This window comes from Myotis daubentonii, chromosome 16 (assembly GCF_963259705.1).
Source record: "Myotis daubentonii chromosome 16, mMyoDau2.1, whole genome shotgun sequence".
NCBI lineage: Eukaryota > Metazoa > Chordata > Mammalia > Chiroptera > Vespertilionidae > Myotis > Myotis daubentonii.
Genome location: NC_081855.1, coordinates 19,139,980 through 19,160,169, shown reverse-complemented (window position 1 = coordinate 19,160,169; position 20,190 = coordinate 19,139,980). Strand labels below are relative to the sequence as shown.

At 45.6% G+C, this 20,190-nt stretch overlaps 1 protein-coding gene and 1 non-coding gene across 2 annotated transcripts in view; both read left to right on the top strand.

The window, feature by feature from the left end:
• NLRP1 (NLR family pyrin domain containing 1) overlaps positions 1 to 20,190 on the top strand; it is a 45,220-nt gene extending 25,030 nt beyond the window's left edge. Inside the window, 10 exon segments of the mRNA XM_059668995.1 lie at positions 907 to 918; positions 1,404 to 1,442; positions 2,308 to 2,438; positions 4,582 to 4,805; positions 10,359 to 10,618; positions 11,108 to 11,233; positions 13,896 to 14,037; positions 18,318 to 18,362; positions 18,751 to 19,034; positions 19,037 to 20,190. Of these exon segments, the coding sequence (XP_059524978.1) occupies positions 907 to 918; positions 1,404 to 1,442; positions 2,308 to 2,438; positions 4,582 to 4,805; positions 10,359 to 10,618; positions 11,108 to 11,233; positions 13,896 to 14,037; positions 18,318 to 18,362; positions 18,751 to 19,034; positions 19,037 to 19,090 (1,317 nt within the window). The 3' untranslated portion in view covers positions 19,091 to 20,190.
• Positions 6,142 to 6,248, top strand: LOC132219517 (U6 spliceosomal RNA). The gene has a single exon (XR_009449508.1). It is a non-coding gene; the product is annotated as a U6 spliceosomal RNA (small nuclear RNA).

Below are 20,190 nucleotides of genomic sequence, written 5' to 3'. Positions count from 1 at the left end.
TGGGGTGAGGTTGGAAGCAGAGACAGACAGAAGCAGGACGATGCCAGGAAACCACAGCAGCCAGAGTGAGGTTGTTGTTTGTGCGTTTGTTTAGTTCAAACAAGAACATGCCCCTCCTTTGCTCAAATCCTTCCAAGAAATGATGAGTAAGATGATCAAATGAAGAAAAGTGAATGAGTCAGTTGATGGCAGTTAGAACATGGAAACCAATGACCACAAGGGGGAGACAAAGACAAGGAGAGAGAGAGCTTTTGCAGAAAAAACCACCCTCCTTCACCCTCCACACATATCAACACCCATGTACACAGCCCAGCTGAGGAGAAGCCTTGGGAACAGGAGAATACGGCTCCTCCTGGGCATCTGCTGCAGCCCCGTGGCCTTTCATGTTGGTGTATTCCGGCCTGTGACTGCAAAGTGCGCCTGTGCCTGGTTCTGACTGCTCTGCCTCACCTGGGCTTAGGAGGAGCCATTCCTCAAGGAACAACCATTCTCCTCAGACCCACAGTGTGTTAGGCACAGAACCCTGAACACAGGCCCAACTCCCAGGAGCTTAATTCAGCAGGGACACAGGCCTAGGTTACCGCCGCCCCCTTGCTCCCCTCCCCCCCATTCCCCTCCCCCATCCCACCCCCCGACACACACACACACACACACACACACACACACACACCTGTGTCATTGTGCCCAATATCAGGGTGAATACATTGATTGGCCTATTAAGCCCTGTCCAAACCACCTGTGAAAGATGTGACTGCTTAGCTGGGCCAAGAGTGGGTAAATTCCTGGCCCAGATAGAGATCTGATCTCAGCTCCTGGGAGGAATAGAAGGAAGCCAGGGACCAGGAACACTGCTACTCGAAGTGTGGCCTGTGGAACAGCAGTGTCAGCGTCAGCATCACCTGAGAGCTCATTAAAAATGTACATGTCGGGCCCACTCCAGACCTGCTCAATCAGAATCTATGGGTGAGCCCGGGAATCTGTGTTTTAACTAGGCTTCCAGGTATGGGCTTTGAGAAGCATTGGACTAGAGCTGAGTGAGCGGGAAGAAAGGCAGAGGTGGGAATGGAGATAAGGTTTCAGTGGAATTAGAGGAACAGGACACAAGTAGGCCTTTAGGCCATGGTAAGAACTTTGAATTCTACCCCAAAAGCAATAGATTTCATGGCTTCAGTAGCAAAGTGCTCAGTCAGGTTCCTATTGAAGATAAACTGCAGTGCAGAAATGACCAGGAGATGAACAGGAGAAGAAGAGGGGAACTTAAAGGGGAGGGTGCAGTGGTTTGAGTCGAAAATGCCAGGGCCTGGACATGGGGTGGAGACTGTGGAGATAGAGAGAAGGAATAGAAAGGGAGCTATTCTAGAGCCAGTGAACAAGGTGGCCAATCAGTTCTCAGAGAAAGAGAGGAGTCAGGACTACACCCCAGTTCCAGCATTAATGGCGGGGTGGATGGGGGCCATCATGGACACAGGGTCTACGGGAGAATCTCAGATGAAGGCCATGAGTTCAAATTCAGATGGTTGAATTTAAGTGAGGATGTCATGTAGACAACCGCAATTTTCTCCAAGATCTCAGGGAGAATGAACAATTCTGTGTGTAGGAAGCCAAATCTGATGATCACTAAGGAAGACCCAGGGAAAGAACAGATGGATGATGAAACAACTCCACTCAAATGGCAGGAACCTGAATCAGGTACTTTGAAGGGCCAGGCTGGGAGCATCATGACTTGGGATGGGAGAGGGAGAATGTGGAAGGTGAGCCTCACCATGCTCCTGCCTCTGGTGTGGGACATGGAAAAATGCCCACCTACAGGAACTCGCTCCATGCAAGATCTTCCACACCTAGACCCTGGGAACTGGCAAGATCTCTGCTTTCCTCTCTCCAGCCTCAGGGTCTGAGGCTGTTCCTCCCCAGAATATCCCTGGAGCGTCTCAGACTCTGATCCATGGTCCAGTCTCCCAACGTCCTTTTCATCGCTGCCCATCCATTTTTTTTAGCCATGTTTCTTTCACAAGTTACTTTGCCATTGGAGCTGGGAATAACAATATCTCTGTGCCAGTGGGAAGGCGGAGATGGGTAGGGTTGGGGTCAGAGGGCAGCAGTGTTGGGTCTCCTCAGATAGCAGGCAGGCAGCCCCAGTATCAGGCACAGAGGATACAGACACATTCCTTGCCAATGTCCAGACAGACAAACCTTGGGGAGGCCCCCTCCTTGGTACAGGCTAGGGATTGGGGGAGGCAGCCAGGAGCCCTAATGTTGACCATTGCCCTGCCTGTTCCAGAAAGCTCCCAGCAAGTAGTACAGGCAAAGCCCTTCTGTCTGTCTTCTCCTGAACCCCTGGGGAACATACCAGTGGAGTCTATAGGGACAGATGATGACTTCTGGGGCCCCACAGGACCTGTGACTCCAGAGGTGGTGGACGAAGACAGAGGTCTATACCGGTAAGTGAGGGGGCTCCACGGTGCCAGGCTGGCCCCCAACCCCTGCCATCCCCACACTGGGTCCCAACAGACACTCAACACCCCACTCATGGCATTGAGTACCCTCCCCCTGCCAAGTCACTAGGCAGAGACAGGGCTGAGAGACTGGATTGGTGCTTTTATTGTGGAAACAGAGGTTTTATTATGAATAGTTGAAAAAAGAGCCTAAGGAACTTCCACTTACCCATTATTCAGCTTCAACAATCATTTTACCAAATTTGTTTTAACTATTCACTTTCCCCCTCTTCTGTAGTTATAGTATTTTATATCCATGATATCAGGTGATTTTACCCATAAATTTTTTGTGATGCATTTTGAAGAGTACAAATGAAGACTTCTTCTCTTATAACCACAATCCATTATATCTGACAACCTTTACAATAAGCCATTTTCATAACATCTCATACCTAGTCTGTATTCAAATATGCTCAATTGTCCAAAATTTGTCCTTGTAGGTGGTTTGTTCTAATCAGGATCCAAACAAAGTCCACTGGTTGCATTTGGTTTGTTATGTCTCATAAATCTCATTCTATCTACCCATTTCTGTTTTATTAGCATCTGCTACGTGCAAAGTACCATACCATTAACAAGGGCCATGAGATGAATATGGTAGCCTGCCTTCCAACGGTTCCCAGTTCTAAGTAATAAATGTCTATAATCTTAGTTCTGATCTCTTACATAACACATTCCCACTCACTGTCACGGACATGATCTCAATGGAATGGAATATTACTCCAAACTTACACACACAGAAGGTGACATCCCAGGAACCCACTCTTTACCAATGGGGACCTGGGGAAAGTCTCTGTAATATCTCTGCAAGTGTTTTTTTTCAGCTCTAAGTGGTTACCAATAATATCACCATGTAGATTTTTATTAATTATCGAAAAATATACCCTTCAAAAACAAGAAAATTTTCCTATTTTGTTATTAATTAACTAGAGGTCTGGTGCATGAAATTCTTGTACGGGTACAGTCCCTAGGCCTGGCCTGCGATCAGGGCCATCTTCCCAAGCTGCCCTCAGCTGGCCCTGCCCCCCGCTGCCACCCAACCCCGATTACCCATTCGCCATCAGGTGATCAGTGCTTGACAGCTGAGGGAAGGCACCGAGAGGTGGTCAGTGCACCTCACAGTGACTGGTTCTGGTCGTACTGCCATCAAGGTCAATTTGCATATTACCCTTTCATTATATAGGATACCGGCCTGGTGCATTGGTGGGGTCCATCTGGCCTGCCCTGAAAAGGGTCCCAAATTGGGGTGGGAGGAGCCTGTAGTGGGGCGGGGCCACTGGGGCAGGGGCCATGGGGTTGCAGGCCAGCCTCATCCCCTATCAGGGTAGGGGTCCCCACTGGGGGCAGGGCTGGCCTGGGTTTGGAGCCTGGGCCAGTTTTCAGGCTGGTCACACCCCCGATTGTGGTGGCGGTCCCCTCTGGGGGTGGGAATGGCCTGGGTGAGGAGCTGAGGGCTGTTTGCAGGCTGGCCATGCCCCTGATTGGGGTGGTGGGGTCCCTACTGGGGGCGGAGCGGCCTGGGCAAGGGGCCTGAGGTGGTTTGCAGGCTGGCCATGCCCCCAATCAGGTATGGGGGTGGTTCCCCGGTTTGGCGTGGGGCTGGCCTGGGCAAGGGTCCGAGGGCACTTTGCAGGCCAGCCAAGCCCCCGGCTTTGTCAGGATGGATGTCAGGAAGGTTGGCCAGAAGACGTCCACTCTAATTAGCAAATTACCCTTTTATTAGTATAGATAGTATTATTATTATTCCCTTTATCATCGCCATTATAGAAACAGCTCACCACCCCAGGCAGATATTAAGCTGTCAGCATACATTAGGTCACTTATTACTCACACTCTTTGAGATGGTGCTACTATTACTTTTACTTACAAATAAGAAAACTGAGATTAGGGAGGTTCAATGACTTGCTCAAGAATCCACAGTAGAGAGCAGAGGAGCCAAGACTCCACCCCAAATCCCTCTGGCTGTGACATCTGAGCTTGCAGTCATTCTACTAGATACACAGGGTACTGCATGGGTCGGGCACCCAGTAGATAGTCCGTGAGCTTGTGTAGAGTAATTAATTCAATGTCTACCTCTCTCTGCTACCCCCAGAGTTCACTTCCCTGTGGCTGGTTCCTACCACTGTCCCAACGTGGGTCTCCACTTTGTGGTGAGAGGGCCTGTGACCATTGAGATAGAATTCTGTGCTTGGGACCAGTTCCTGGACCAGATTGTCCCACGGCACAGCTGGATGGTTGCGGGGCCTCTTTTTGACATCAAGGCTGAACCAGGAGCTGTGGCAGCTGTGTACCTCCCTCACTTTATAGCCCTCCAAGGTGAGTGAGAGGGAGGTGGGAGGAAAGGTGATAGTGGTGAGAATGGGTCTGAAATGACTTCCAATGGCTTTCAATATCCTGAGGGGAGTTTGTGACTTCCTTAGACAGACTGAGAGAAAGTTGTAGAATTGGCAGCAGCTTTCTTTCTCATTCCACAGTGCTCTGGGCATATCTATTTTGAAACATTGTGTCCCCAAGCATCATAATCATTTTTGTCTGAATTACTGGAAAGTTTCCCTCAATAGAAAGTGGTCTCCTCGCTCTCACCAGATTGGCTCAGTGGATAGAACACCAGTCTGTGGACTCAAGGGTTCTGGGTTTGATTCTGGTCAAGGGAGCATGCCTTGGTTGCAGGCTCAATCCCTGGCCCTGGTCGGGGCACGTGCGGGAGACAACCAATTGATGTGAGACATCAGTGCTCTCATATCGATGTTTCTCTCTGTCTGTCTGTCTGTCTGTCTGTCTGTCTCTCTCTTCCACTCTCTCTGAAAATCAATGGAATAATATCCTCAGGTGAGGATTAACCAAGAAAGAAAAGAAAGAAAGAAGGAAAGAAAGAAGGAAGGAAGGAAGGGAGGGAGGGAGGGAGGGAGGGAGGGAGGGAGGGAGGGAGGGAGGGAGGGAGGAAGGGAAGAAAGAGGTCTCCTCAGTAACAATAATAGCTGTCATTTATTAAGTTCTCTTCACATAGATTGTATCATTCAGGTTCCCAGCAGAAAATATATGATATATTCATTTGAGATTTTTGAAAAGACTTTTCAGAGCTCTGACCGGTTTGGCTCAGTGGATAGAGTGTCGGCCTGCGGACTGAAGGGTCCCGGGTTCGATTCTGGTCAAGGGCATGTACATTGGTTGTGGGCATATCTCCAGTGGTGGTTGTGCAGGAAGCAGCTGATAGATGTTTCTCTCTCATCGATGTTTCTGGCTCTCTATCCCTCTCCCTTCCTCTCTGTAAAAAATCAATAAAATATATTTTTTTAAAAAGAAAGAAAAGACTTTTCAGAGACAAGATCATTTGAAAAGTAAGGCTAAGTGAACAAACAAGAAAGGTTGGGGCACCTAAAAATTAAGAACAAATGGGAAGTGATTGCTACTACTAGAGGCAGGGAGGAGAAACAGTGTCACCAGACTCCATATGAGAGCTCAAGCCACAAAAGAAGAGCATTTCAGTAAGAGACGTAGTCACAGAGTTACATGGTTATCAGAACCTCTCTCACCTCCAAAGACTTTCCACAGAAAAGTTCCAAAAAATATAAAGTTCACAATCAAAACCTCAGAAGCACTGAAAACCAACAGAAACCTCAACCAGATATCAGTCCCATAAAGACCTCAGACAGTGCTCGCTTCGGCAGCACATACACTAAAATTCGAACGATACAGAGAAGATTAGCATGGTCCCTGCAGAAGGAGGACACACCAATTCATGAAGTGTTCCATATGTTTTTTAAAAAAGACCTCAAACATTTAAATTATCAAAAGGAGAATGCAAAATAAGTATGTTTCTTATGCTTAATGAAATAGTCCTTAAAATATGAGCAAGAAACAATAAACCACTAAAAATGACAAATTGCCCTGACCAGTTTGGCTCAGTGGATAGAGCGTCGGCCTGCGGACTCAAGGGTCCCAGATTCGATTCCAGTCAAGGGCATGTACCTTGGTTGCGGAGCACATCCCCAGTAGGGGGTGTGCAGGAGGCAGCTAATCAATGTTTCTCATTGATGTTTCTAACTTTCTATCCCTCTCCATTCCTCTCTGTAAAAAAAAAAATAAATAAATTTATTTAAAAAATGACAAATCAAGTTTGAAAATAAGCTAAATTGCCAGAAAATATGATAAAGTATAGATAAGAAAAGATTAAGTGACATGGAAGATACCAAGAGGCCTAATATACATGTAATCAGAATTCTAGAAGTATATTATAGAGAGAATGGAAAACGTAATATTCAAAGAGAGAATTTCCAAGAAATTTCTATAATTGCTGTAAGAAGGAGAAATCCCAAAAACTCAAAGCAGGAAAGAGGAACAGAGAGAAATCAGCACTAGACCCACTGAAGTGAATCTACAGAATGCAGACATCTAAGGGCAGGTTTTAACAGCAGCAGAAAGATTATGGAGCAAGGTACTGCCATTAGGATGACAACTGATTTTGAACAGCAACAACAGAAGGCCACAGAAGACAATGGAATGAAAACCTCAAAGTATTAAGCAAATAACTGTTAATCAAGAATTACAACCACAAAGAAATTATTATTTAATAAGTAGTAAATTAGACATTTTAAGACAAACTAAAACCACGATATCTTTACACAAATACTTACTGAAAGAAATCCTAAAGGATGTAACTCAAGCAAAAGAAAAATTATCTCATACAGAAGGTGTGCGGTACAAGATGAAATAATCAGCAAAGACACTGACACACAACTGGGTAAAACTAACAAACCAATGACTGGATAAAGCAACAGTAATAATGTCTAATGTGTGGGGATTTTAAAGAGAGAGAGAAAACTAAAATGTCAACAGAAATAGCAAGTAGAGTGTTAAAAAATACAAAGGACTTGGCGTATAATTCACAAGAAGGGTGAAGGCCGCATTAGAACTGCCTCCTGGGTTAAAATGCTAAAATATTTCCATCCTGATCAGGAAAGAGAAATTCTCCCCTTTTTGAGACCACAAATGACCTGACAACGTCAGCCAGTGTTGGCCACAGAGTCAAGTAATGGGTCTGCACATGTGCAGGCTGAGGCAACACAGGCTTTCCAGTCCAGCCATGAGTGGCATCAGATGCACCCCAGACAACGTGGGCTGCCACAAAACTAATGTCTATCAATTTAATGTGAAAGTTGGAAGAACCTGATTCAGTTCCCATGTCAAATCATGATTCAGACAGGAACTTTAATTATGATAGAACTAACGGTCTGGTGCAGGAAATCGTGCACAGGTGGGTCCCTCAGCAATAATTTTTCTGTGGCTGTAATTCTTGATTAAAAGTTATTTGACGTTCAATGCACGTATAGCGAGTCATCGAACTCCAGGTCTCCCAATCAAACTCCCAAGGAGACAATTTGCATGTTAGCCTTTTATTATGTAGGATGATAGCACACTTCCAGTAGTTAAATCCGTTCAGTATCATCTCCAGGTACAGGCATTGGTTTACTTTAGACTTTAAGTACACACACTAAAATATTAGGATCCTCGGTCAAAAAATATATATGTATATAAGAAGAAGAATTTACAAATTAGTAGAAACAAAAACATAGAATGAGAAAACTAAAACAGCAAAGAACTGCTCAGATCCCAAAGAGGCTCATTTGTTGAGACCACAAGATTAAGTAAACAATTCAAGCTGCCCATTAAGAGGAGAGCACAGGCACAGGAGCAACAAAGGCCAGTCCCCAGGGGAGAGACTCCAGGGTCCAGGGGCACCTGGCTTGGTAGACAGGGTCAGTAGGGAAGAGTAACTAGGGAAGACTCAGAAGTAAACCAGTGGTGGGGAGGTGTGAGATGGCCAGGACAATGGGTCACCCTAGCAAGAAGGCAAGTTGGATGCACACACAGCACCTTCCAGAATTCATGCACACGCACACACACACACACACACACACACACACACACATCATCATCATCATCATCATCATAAAATTTTAAAATGAAACAGAATTCAGGCACAGAGTGTCTGTAGTGCCGCACACTGTGCTCTGAGAGCAGGGATCTCACCCAAAGGCTGTAGGTGACTCGTGACCTTCTGAAAAGCACTTCCCTCCAGGGACTTCAGTTCACCCGACTAACATGTGAGAATATTTCAGTTTGTGGAGGACGAGGTAACATCCACTTAGTGTCACCAAAGCAATGCAAAGTGCACCACTTCATGGAGAAGCAATTTGGCAAAACCTGGCAAGTCATAGAATTGCTCACATCCTTTCACACCCTGTTCTCATTCCTTGGGACTTATCAATCCGAGGTAGTAGCTCAAGGGAAATAGCAAAGTTCTCTGCAGAAACATGTGCATTGCGGGACTATTTATCACGGCAAAGAGGTGGAAGCAACCCCAACGCTGAAACCAGAAGAAAGCGGTGAACGAGGGATGCTGCATCCACAGCAGGGATCATGCACTGCAGTCACTAGAAAGGCCCACTTTAAACCAGTGTGGGAAAGGCAGGAGACAAAGCTACATGACCAAAATGGAAACACAAAAAGGTGCTGCTACACAGAAAGACTAATAGAAAAGGGGAAAATGGTAATAATAGTTGTATTGTTTAGTGAGATCAGAGGTAAACACTTCTGTATTTTTTCAGGTGGTATACACCACCATGATAATATTTTTCATGCAAAAAAGCAACTAATAGGTCTAACCAACTTTGCTCAGTGGTTAGAGCATCAGCCCTCAGACTGAAGGGTCTTGGGTTTGATTCTGGTCAAGGGCATGTACCTCAGTTGCAAACTCAATCCCCAGCCCTAGTCGGGGCAAGTGTGGGAGGCAACCAATTGATGTGTTTCTCCCACAATGGCATTTCTCTCTCTCTCTGTCTCTCCCCTTCCCTTCCACTCTCTCTGAAAATCAATGGAAAAAATTATCTTTGGATGAGGATTAACAAATATATATTTAAAAAAATATATTTTTACGCACTGAAAAAATTGGTAAAGTTAAGTAGCAGTCCCCAAGGCTCCTCCTGGTATTAAATCAATCCAAATGTGCTGATTGGTGCCCGTACAGACTAAGGCTGATTTGGACAGAAAAAGAATATATGAGAAGATTATTGAGTAGCTCATAGACTTAAGAAACAATTAGGCTAAATTCCTATAGAGAAAAGAAAGAAAAAAAAAAAAGCAGTGATCAAAGACTGTTGAGAAAACAAGAACACAGCCAAGGAAAAATATAGAGACTTCTAGGGCAGACACAGCCACTATAGAGCCCTCCTGCCATGGTGGCTGCTGGTCTCTTGATCCTATTGCTGCTGCCAAAAGAATCTCTGTCTTTTCATCTGTGCTTCATCACATCTAGATCAAGACCCTGGTTAGAAGCATCCACTTGGTCAAGTCTTGGTCACACACCTGTGCAACAAGCTTCCCAAGTGGGAGGCCCAGCTTGTATTTAGCCAAGACCAACACAATGATGGAGGAGGAGGTTCTTCACAAAAAGAATAATCTGAAAATGGTGGGTGACCAAACACGACAAATGTACACTACCTTGGTCACTCCATTTCCGACTTTCTTTCTCCTTATTTCTATCTGCCTGGAGTCACACCTGCCAGCACTACTCAACGGCCCTCAAAGTTACAGAATGCACAGTAACACAGGTACCATGGGATCCATATCTTTCCCAGCTCAAGGACCTGGTGGTGTGTATAGGTTTGGCTTAAGAAGATTCCAGCGGTCCTCCAACTGGAGAGAACCTACTGACCACAACCCCAAAAGGCCCCAGACACAGGCACACTGCCTTCCTGCAGGGTCCCCCAGAAAGGCCACTGAACCTCTGCCCAAGGACCACACTGCCCCAGTCAAGCCTGACTCAGGGAGGGCACTAAGTACTCATCTCTCAAATCCATTTTTTCACAGAGGAACATGTGGACATCTCATGGTTCCATGTAGCCCACTTTAAAGAGGATGGGATACTTCTTGAGAAGCCAACCAGGGTGGAGCCACGTTATACCGTCCTTGAGAACCCCAGCTTCTCCCCCATGGGAGTTCTACTGAGAAAGATCCACTCTTTGCTGAACATTCCTGTCATCTCCAATGTGTTGCTCTACCATCGCCTCCATTCTGAGGAAGTCAACTTCCACCTCTACCTACTCCCCAGCGACTGCACCATTGAGAAGGTACTCCAACAGCCAGAAAGTCAGGCCAAGGTGGGCTGACAAAGACATAACATGCATCCAGAAAGCCCCCTGGATGGGTCCAGTGGGCATAAGGATAAGATACAGACTAGTCTTGTAGGTCCCTAAGACCTCCCCAAATTGGGCTCACTAGTCTATTACTCATTGCTGGACACCCTTTCGCAATCTCTTTCCAGGAGTCAGAAGGATGGGAGGGCTCCATCCACAGAGGTGTACCCACTTCTCCATTCTCATTTCTTCTCTATCAATGCCCAAATTCCCACCCTGAACATAGCTCAGGCCAAGTGGGGGGATTTCTGTAGCAGTCATGGGGGATAGGGGAGGGAGAGTTCATGGTGGTATAGCCCCCCCACCAACATCAACACGTGAAAGCCCCACTTCACTTTGTTCAGATCAGAGTCCACAGAGTGGAATCTCTGAGGAAGACAAAGTTGCCCTCCTCCCTTGATCAGTGTTCTTTATGCTCCTTAGGCCGTAGATAATGAAAAAAAGAAGTTCCAGTTTGTGCGAATACACAAGCCACCCCCGCTGACTCCGCTCCACATAGGCTCCCGATATATTGTGTCTGGTTCACAGAAAATGGAAATAATCCCTGAGGTGAGCAGTGCAGATATCCCCCCCTCCCTAAGGCCAGAGGTCATGTTTGGGAATACCTGTGGGTCAGGTCTCAGAGCTTTCCAAGGGACGGGCCCAATTGTGGTTCAGGAGATAGTGAGTGGAATTTGGGGTGAGCAGGAATCCTTCAAAAATTGGAAAAAAATCACTAGTAGGATGAAGGGTTACATTCAGGATAGGGATAGCAATGGGGTTTGACTTAGGGCAGTGGTTCTCAACCTTCCTAATGCTGTGACCCTTTAATACAGTTTCTCATGTTGTGGTGACCCCCAGCCATAAAATTATTTTGCTACTTTATAACTACAATTTTGCTACTGTTATGAATCATAATGTAAAGATCTGATATGCAGGATGTATTTTCATTGTTACAAATAGAACATAATTAAAGCATAGTGATTAATCACAAAAACCATATGTAATTATATATGTGTTTTCCAATGGTCTTAGGCAACCCCTGTTAAAGGGTGGTTCGACCCCCAAAGGGGTCACGACCCACAAGTTGAGAGCCGCTGACTTAGGGGAACTGAGAAGTATTGGGCTGTAGGGTGTTGATGCTCTCCAAGCAAAACACCAGGAATACATCCATAGTGAACACTGGGGTTATTATTCATTGCAGTGAGAAAACACACACTAGTGAGAACCATGGGGTCCCTCAGATTAAGAGACTCAGAAAGAACCTATTTCAGGATTTAGGTAATTTGGGGGAAGATCAAAGGAAATGGAGATTTGGTCTAGATCTGGTATTTTGAGAAGGTAGGGCAATTCTGTAATTGGGAACCTCTACACATTTTCTCTCTAGGAAGGACAGGCAATGAAGTGTGAAGATATAATAGCTGAAATAGTCAAATCTGCATTATGTTTGGCGATTGTGAGATTGTATATGTCCAACAGGAGGACAACACAGCAGAGATGGCAGCATCAGATTAGTTTGTAATAACAATGGGTTCTAGTTGTGAGCATTACGTCAGCTCTGGGCATCAGGAGCTGTCTTCTATCCTTTCTCAGTCTCCCCTTTTCACCAAAGGGAATGACGTCAGGCCACTGGACATTCATCTGTGATATCCAAATGTTCACCATTGCCAAGATCTTGCTGCTGAGGATCAGAGTTTCACCTGAATGGTAGTCTGTTGTTGAACTAAAGTCAATCCTTTCTTTTTCTTCTGTTCTGAAATGAGTCCTTGGACCAGTTGAAGTGACAATGACAGATGGAATACACTTCCAGGAGTAATGAGGAAATGTTATATATATTTTGAGTTGAGAAACATGAATCCAACAATGAATACCTTAGATTTTCCTGCTGTGTCAGATCTTAACAGGGATGAGAGACATGACTCAGTCATTCACCACAAATTTACCCAGTGAAACCATGTGCTGTCTTCATTTGTGATAGTACAGTGAACAAGAGAGAAAGGCCTTGCCCTTGGGGAGATGACATTCTCATGGATGAGACCTACATCATTAAAGAAATGAACCAAGAACCATGAAGTGCCATGATAAAAATGCAACTATGGCAATTAAAAGAGTGACTTGGGCTGCTTTATACTGGGTGGTCAGGGGAGGAGCCTCTGAGCAGTGACATATAAGCTGAGACCTGAGTGACAAGAAGGGCCCTAGGAGGTTAATATTTGTAACAGAGCACTTCAGGTCCAGACGATAGAGGAGCAGGCACCCTGATTCCTCCACAAGACAAATAGGACAGTGTGGCAGAGCTTACTGAGTGTAGCAAAGAGAGAAGTAAGCTGGGGTCACACAAGAGACAGAGGTTTCCTAGGGCCCATCAACTCTGTTGCCTTGATGTGGAGTTTTGGATTTTGTTCAAAGTGCAATAACAAGATCTCAGAGGTTGTTGCTTGGTAATACAAGACCTGCTTTAGTTTCACATAGATGCCGCTGGCTGCTGGGTAAAAATGGGTGATAAGAAGACAAGAGTGAAAACAAAAGACTGTTGCTATGGTACAGGCAGGAGCCACAGATGCCTTGATTAGGGAAGAAGCAGCTGAGATGAAGATAAGTTGATGGATTGAGGGTATATGTTGCAGATACAGCCAATAGGACTTGGCTTATGAAAGCGAAAGGTAGGAGTTAAGGATGATGCCTGAATCTGAAACGTGAGTGCTCAGTGGGTGGTAGTGCCATCTACTGAGTGTGGGGAAAATGGGAAGAGAACATTTATGAAAGACAGTTGGGAATCAAGAGTCATCTTGAATGTGATGAGCAAAAGGGATGGATATAAATTTTCTATTGATTGAAAGTGTGTCAAGCACATGAATTTTGTGTTGATTCAAAGTGTTTCAAACTTAGGACACTTTGAGAAGACAGGCTTTGGGCTGGAGAAATGTGAATTTGGGTTCAAGATAGAGGAGGTGGAGGAAAAAGGATCTGGTTCAAGATGGAGGGAGAAGGATCTGGTTTAAGATGTGTGAGCTCTACATTAGAGATGAGTCCTGACCCAGCCATGTCCTCTTCCTTCTGGTCAGGATTTGTGAAAAATGAGGAAATGAGAAGGGCCTAACCTGGCATTAATTTCAGTAGAGATCATTCAAGGGTCCCCATGGGGCTGAGCAGGACCAAGAAGGTATCAGGTGGGGAGACACCTCACTTGCAGGATGAATGGAAGCTTCTCACATCACCACTGTTTCTACAGGAACTGGAGCTCTGCTACCGAAGCCCTGGGAACCCCCAGCTCTTCACTGAGTTTTACGTTGGTCATCTGGGGTCGGGGATCCGGCTACAGATTAAAAGCAAAAATGATGCGACTGTGGTATGGGAGGCCTTGGTGAAATCAGGTAAAGTCAAGACAAATTCAGGAAACTCAGTAGTGGGAAACATATAATCAATAAAATATTCTGCGTGTGTGTGTGTGTGTGTGTGTGTGTGTGTGTGTGTGTGTGTGTGATTACAATTTTCTGATGAGAAGAAATACCCAGGGAAGTGACTTTTTCTAGTTATATAACAGTTGGCATGACTAGAATTTGAATTCAAGTTAATCTGACTTTAAGCTCCATTCCCTCTCCCATGCACCATGGTGTCTCTCACAAGGCATTTGGCAAAGTTTCTCATAATAGATTGGACATGAGATGAGAAAAAAGTTAGATGGTTATATGGTTGTATGAATTAAGCCAGTTATGGCAATAGCACATACATTTAACCTGGATCACTCAGATATTTCAAAGTAGACAAGAGGGAATCAAATAATGAACTTTCAGGAATGATTGCAATTTTATAGTCTTTTAAACCAGCACCAACACTTCCAAGGCCCAAATCCCCCTAAAAAGTACTTCTAGGAAAAACCAGCCCATGTTCACTGTTGAAATATGGTGAATCTGCCTTCTGAGTTGCTACAAACAGTCTTCCCAGTGCAGAGAAAGAGAATGGTTGTGACTTAGTCATGGCGTGGGTGCAATCCCAGGTGTGGACTAATCAGCCCGAGCATGAGACCTCATTTGAATCTCACTCTGACACTTACTTGCTAGGTGGTCTTGGGAAAATTACTTAACTCATTTGAGTCTCATTTGTAAAAGTAGGGTTATGGGGAGAAACCAAGATGGTGGCATAGGTAAAAACCGGAAATTGCTGCCTCCCACAACAACTTCAAAAATACAACAAAAAGACAAAACGGACATCATCCAGAACTACAGGAAGGCTGGTTGAGTGGAAATTCTACAACTAGAAGGAAAGAGAAAAGCACACTGAGACTCAGAGGAGCTGCAGAAGTAAAGTGCAGAGGTACAGAGGCTCAGGAACATGAGCGTGGAAAGGGGCTGGTACCTGAGGATGTGGCTGTCTTTTTGAATAGGGAGGGAGTCACAAGCCCCTGACTGCTCTGAACTCCGGTTCCAGGAAGTCTCTGGGGACCCAAGACTCATAAGGGGAGAAACTGGACTGTCTGGCAGCAGGCAGAACTCGGAACTTGAGGGCGGCTTTCCCTCCCTCAAGTTCCGAGTTCTGCCTGCTGCCAGACAGTCCAGGTGCTTGCAGCAATTACCAGGACACTGAGATGTGCGGCCCCTTAGGGCAGGGCTGAGGATCAACCATAGCTGCTTGCTCCGACCTGTTGATTCCCAGACCCCACCCCACAGGCTGCGGCAGAAGCTTTTGCATATGAATGCCCTGGCCCTTTGCAACCTGAAAATTACCTAACAAATTGCAGCTGGGCCAGATAGACCCAGAACTTTCAAGAGAAGGCCCAAAGTGCCACAGCAGCTTGCATTCCTTCACAGCTGGGCCTCATCTGGGCACCTCCAAACCCTCCAAAAAAGGAAGGGGTATCTGCAGATCTCTTCGTAGCTCCTGCTGGGTAACCTCAGGCAGAGGCTAAATTAGCACCTCCTTAGAACCAAGAGCCAGTGTACCCAGTGGTCAGAGTGGGACCATCCAGATTACAACTCCGCAGATTCATAAGGGACACACTCAGGGGGCAGACTCAGTGAGCAACAAAGCCCCATTGAAGCAAGTCTTGCCCCAGAAGGGTGTCTTCAGCACAGAAGTTCTCCCACTGCAGACACAGCTGATTCTCACAGCCAATTGGCCTGGAGGTCAATTCCTTCCAGTGATACCTACAACAATCAAGGCATAACTACAACAAGACTGTGTACAAAGCCCACAAGGGGGTGCACCAAGAGTGTCCACCTCAGGTAACTGGGGAGGCTGAGCCACTGGGCCCTATAGGACACCTAGAGCACAAAACCACTCTACCAACACAGGGAAGCATAAAAAATGCGGAGACAAAGAAACAGGTCACAAATGGCAGAAAAGGAGGAAAGCAAATGACTGGATATAGAGTTCAAAAGCACGTTTATAAGGTTTTTCAAGAATTTTCTAGAAACTGCCAATAAATTTAGTGAGACTCTGGAGGATATGAAAAAAGACCAACTAGAAATTAAGCATACACTGACTGAAATAAAGAATAATATACAGAGATCCAACAGCAGACAAGAGGATCCCAAGAATCAAGTCAAAGATTTGAAATAGAAAGAAACAAAAAATACCCAACTGGAAAAGCAAAAAGAAAAAAGAATCCAAAAATATGAAGATAGTGTAAGGAACCTCTGGGAGAACTTCAAGCGTACCAACATCAGAATTATAGGGGTACCAGAAGAAGAGAGAGGAGAGGGCAAGATATTGAAAACCTATTTGAAGAAATAATGACAGAAAACTTCCCCTACCTCGTGAAAGAAATAGACTTACAAGTCCAGGAAGCACAGAGAACCCCAAACAAAAGGAATCCAAAGAGGACCACACCAAGACACATCATAATTAAAATGCCAAGAGCAAAAGACAAAGAGACAATGTTAAAAGCAGCAAGAGAAAGAAAGTCAGTTACCTACAGGGGAGTACCCATATGACTGTCAGCTGATTTCTCAACAGAAACCATGCAGAGCAGAAGAGAGTGGCAAGAAATATTCAAAGTGATGAATAGCAAGAACCTGAAACCAAGATTACTTTATCCAGCAAAGCTATCATTCAGAATAGAAGGTCAGATAAAGAACTTCACAGATAAGAAAAAGCTAAAGGAGTTCATCACCACCAAACCAGCATTATATGAAATCTTGAAAGGTATTCTTTAAGAAGAAGAAGAAGAAAAAGGAACTCTTACCATTTGCCACAGCATGGATGGAACTGGAGAGCATTATGCCAAGTGAAATAAGCCAGTCAGAGAAGGATAAATACCACATGATCTCACTCATTTGTGGAATATAATGAACAACATAAACTGATGAACAAGAACTGATCCAGAGACAGAGAGGCATTGATTGGACTGTCTGGCCTTGGAGGGAAGGTAGGGGAGGGTGGGGGTAAGGGGGAAAGATCAACCAAAAGACTTATATGCAAGCTTATAGGCCTAACCAATGGACACGGACAACGGGGGGAGGGGGGGGAGGGTATGATGGGGGGGATAACATGGGGATAAGGACACATATGTAATATCTTAATCAATAAAAATATATTTTAAAAAAAGTAGGGTTATATTGTCTAAATTGTAGGATTGTTGGAAAGATTAAATACACGGTGTATGTACATATCTCATGCTTTGGTCCTTATAAATAGTAGTGATATTGTTAATTTTTCTCATATTAAGTGTTCCTCTTCTTCCTCTCAATCTTAATCCTGCTTCTTGGAACTGAGAGAAAAATCTATCTGCATTCCTATGAGAAACCTCTTTAGGTACCTGAAGACAGATCACAGCCTATGTTAGGTCTCCTCCTGTGCAAGTTAAACATCTCTATTTTCTTCTAACATTCCTTTTATATTTTGGATTTTATGTCTTTGCCTTGTCAGTCGCCTTTATCAGTAGATGTGCCCATATGAAGATGAGTCAGGATGGACTCTAAGACTGTCCAGTCAGCATGGAGGACATGGAACACCCTCCTCCCTCCATCCAAGTGAACCCGCTGCTCCCAGCACCACAACCCGAGCTCCCCTGTGCTTGGCTTCCCTCCCACACTGTCAGGTCACACTGAACTTGGGTCCTCTCAAAACCTCAGGCCATGTCCACAGGGGCTGCTGTGGACTCCCCCTTTCTCTCCTAATGCAAGTAATTTTTTAAACCCCTCCTTTGTGTTGTTTCCTTTTCCCATTGAAATTCATCCATTACCCTAGTGCTAAGATTTTCTTGATCTTGATTCTGATATCAAAATTCAGAACAGTGTGAGTCTATAAGCCAAGGACAAAGAGGTAACCTTCTGCTCAAAATAAGGAGATCTCATAGTTGAAGCTACCTTGTAAGGGTCTCGGTTATTTCTCCACCAGGGTTCCATTCAGGTCAAGACTAAATTAAACCATGTCTGCATTGTTGAGGAAGAACTTTTCCTCTCACTCTGTCTGTCTGTCTATGATGATGGCTTCTGGGCCTCAGTTTCTCCATACACATATGGAAGGGATTCCCCTACATAATTTATAAGGCCCCTTGCAATGCTTACTCCAACTCCTATCAGGATTAGTCTGTAGCCACGTCTAGGAATCAAAGAATCTCAGAAGTGAGACATGGGTAGGATTTTTAAGGCTTATCATTTGTGTTAGTAACTACCACTGATACTGATGCTTATTCATATATTTTTTCCTCCAGGAGACCTCAGACCTGCAGCTCCCCTGGTCTCTCAAGCCCTGACAGGTCAGTGACAGTGTTAGAGACCACAGGAACCATAGCAGTTCTGGAGTGTGCTACCTGGTCCTGGGGGGAGGGAGGAGAGAAAGAAGGGAACTCTTTACACCTCACAAGGGATTGGTCCTAGGAGAGTGGTGTGTGTCCCAGGGCAGAGTCCTTTCCCATCACCCTTATTTCTGCCCATGGAGGCCCTAGCACCTTCCATGGGCAACCTAATATGCCTCCATCAGGTATTTGAGGGTAGGCAGAGGTGCCTCTCTGTGGTTGAATGTTTTCATAGGTGGGGGGGGGGGGGGGGGGGAGGAGCCAAGGACGCAGATCAGGTGAGTGAAGAACTACAGGTGGGGATCAGATGCAGAAACTGTGTTGAGAACCCTTCTTTATTCATTGTCAGCCTCACCTTCACCCCCCAATGCTCCAGACTTGCTGCACTTTGTGGACCAACATCGGGCCCAGCTGGTGGCTCGAGTGACATCGGTGGATGCAATCCTAGACAAGCTGCATGGACCGGTGCTGAGCGACGAGCAGTATGAGAGGGTGCGGGCTGAGCCCACCAATCCGGACAAGATGAGGATGCTGTTCAGCATCATCAAGTCCTGGGACAGGGCCTGCAAAGATCAACTCTACCGAGCCCTGAAGGAGACCCATCCTCACCTAATTGAGGATCTCGGGGAGAAGTGACGCAGTGGAGGAGACTAGGGGAGCTACTGACAAGTTCGGCAGCTGAAGTCTGAATACCTGCTTCTGAGTCCTGGCTCTGACTGTTCAGGCATTAGGTCTAGGTTTTTTCATGTCTAAACACATTGCCATTGCCCAGCCAGAGTGGCTCAGTTGGCTGAGTGTCGTCCTGTTCACTGCACGGTTGTTGGTTCGAATCCTGGTCAGGGCACATACCTGGGTTGCGGGTTTGAATGCCGGGCATGGCATGTATGGAAGGAAACCTATAATGTTGCTGATATTTCTCTCTCACATCAATGTTTCTCTCTCTCTCTCTCCCCCTCCCTCCCTCTGCCCCTCTCTCTAAGCATGTCCTCAGTAAATAAATATGCAAACACATTGCCTTCTAACCCTAAAGTTATGGTGCTTTGATGATGCCTTTGCTGGGCATTACATGTCCATGCTCAGTGCTGCCACACGGCCTTCCAGGCTGCCTCCCTTGGCTCTCACAGGCCAGCTGTCTGGGTAGAATGACAGCCTCTGGAGGAATGTGCCTCTGAAGCTGGCAGGATGTCTTCCAACCTTGTAGAAGCCTCACCAAAGAGCCTTGTCCAGTGGCCCCCCACAGCCCTCCCTGTGCCATCCAGATGCAAAAAGGTCACTTCTGGCTGAAGACAGACAGTGGAAATGGACACCTTGAAGGTTTGGAATGGCTAGGAGTAGGGGCAAAAACAGATTTGTTTTTCACTTGTCCATGTTGAGCCGGGTTTTTCTATTAGCCCAAATTGTGCTTTTTGTTGATTCTGATGTCTACTGGATTCCTAGAGCCACAGGAGAGGTGAAGATCAAGGGCACAGGGGGAATGGTTCTCGGTCTTAGCTTAGATAACTCCTCCTGTGGAAAGTGATTCCATCCCCTTACACCCGACTTAGGTACCACTGCCTGTGCCCCTATATAAGTCCCAGTTGTTTCATAATAATTTGCAGAGGAGCCACCTCCTGGACTCATTACTTTTTGCTCAGGTCACATTGCTAACATGTTCAATACATTTGGCTGACTCTGGCAGGACCTCCTTCTGAATGAGATTATTACTGAACTTTGGATCCCAGCTCTTGGAACTTTGGATCCCAGCTCTTGGAGCTGGCCTCTAATGGAAGTGGAATCAAGCTGGACACCT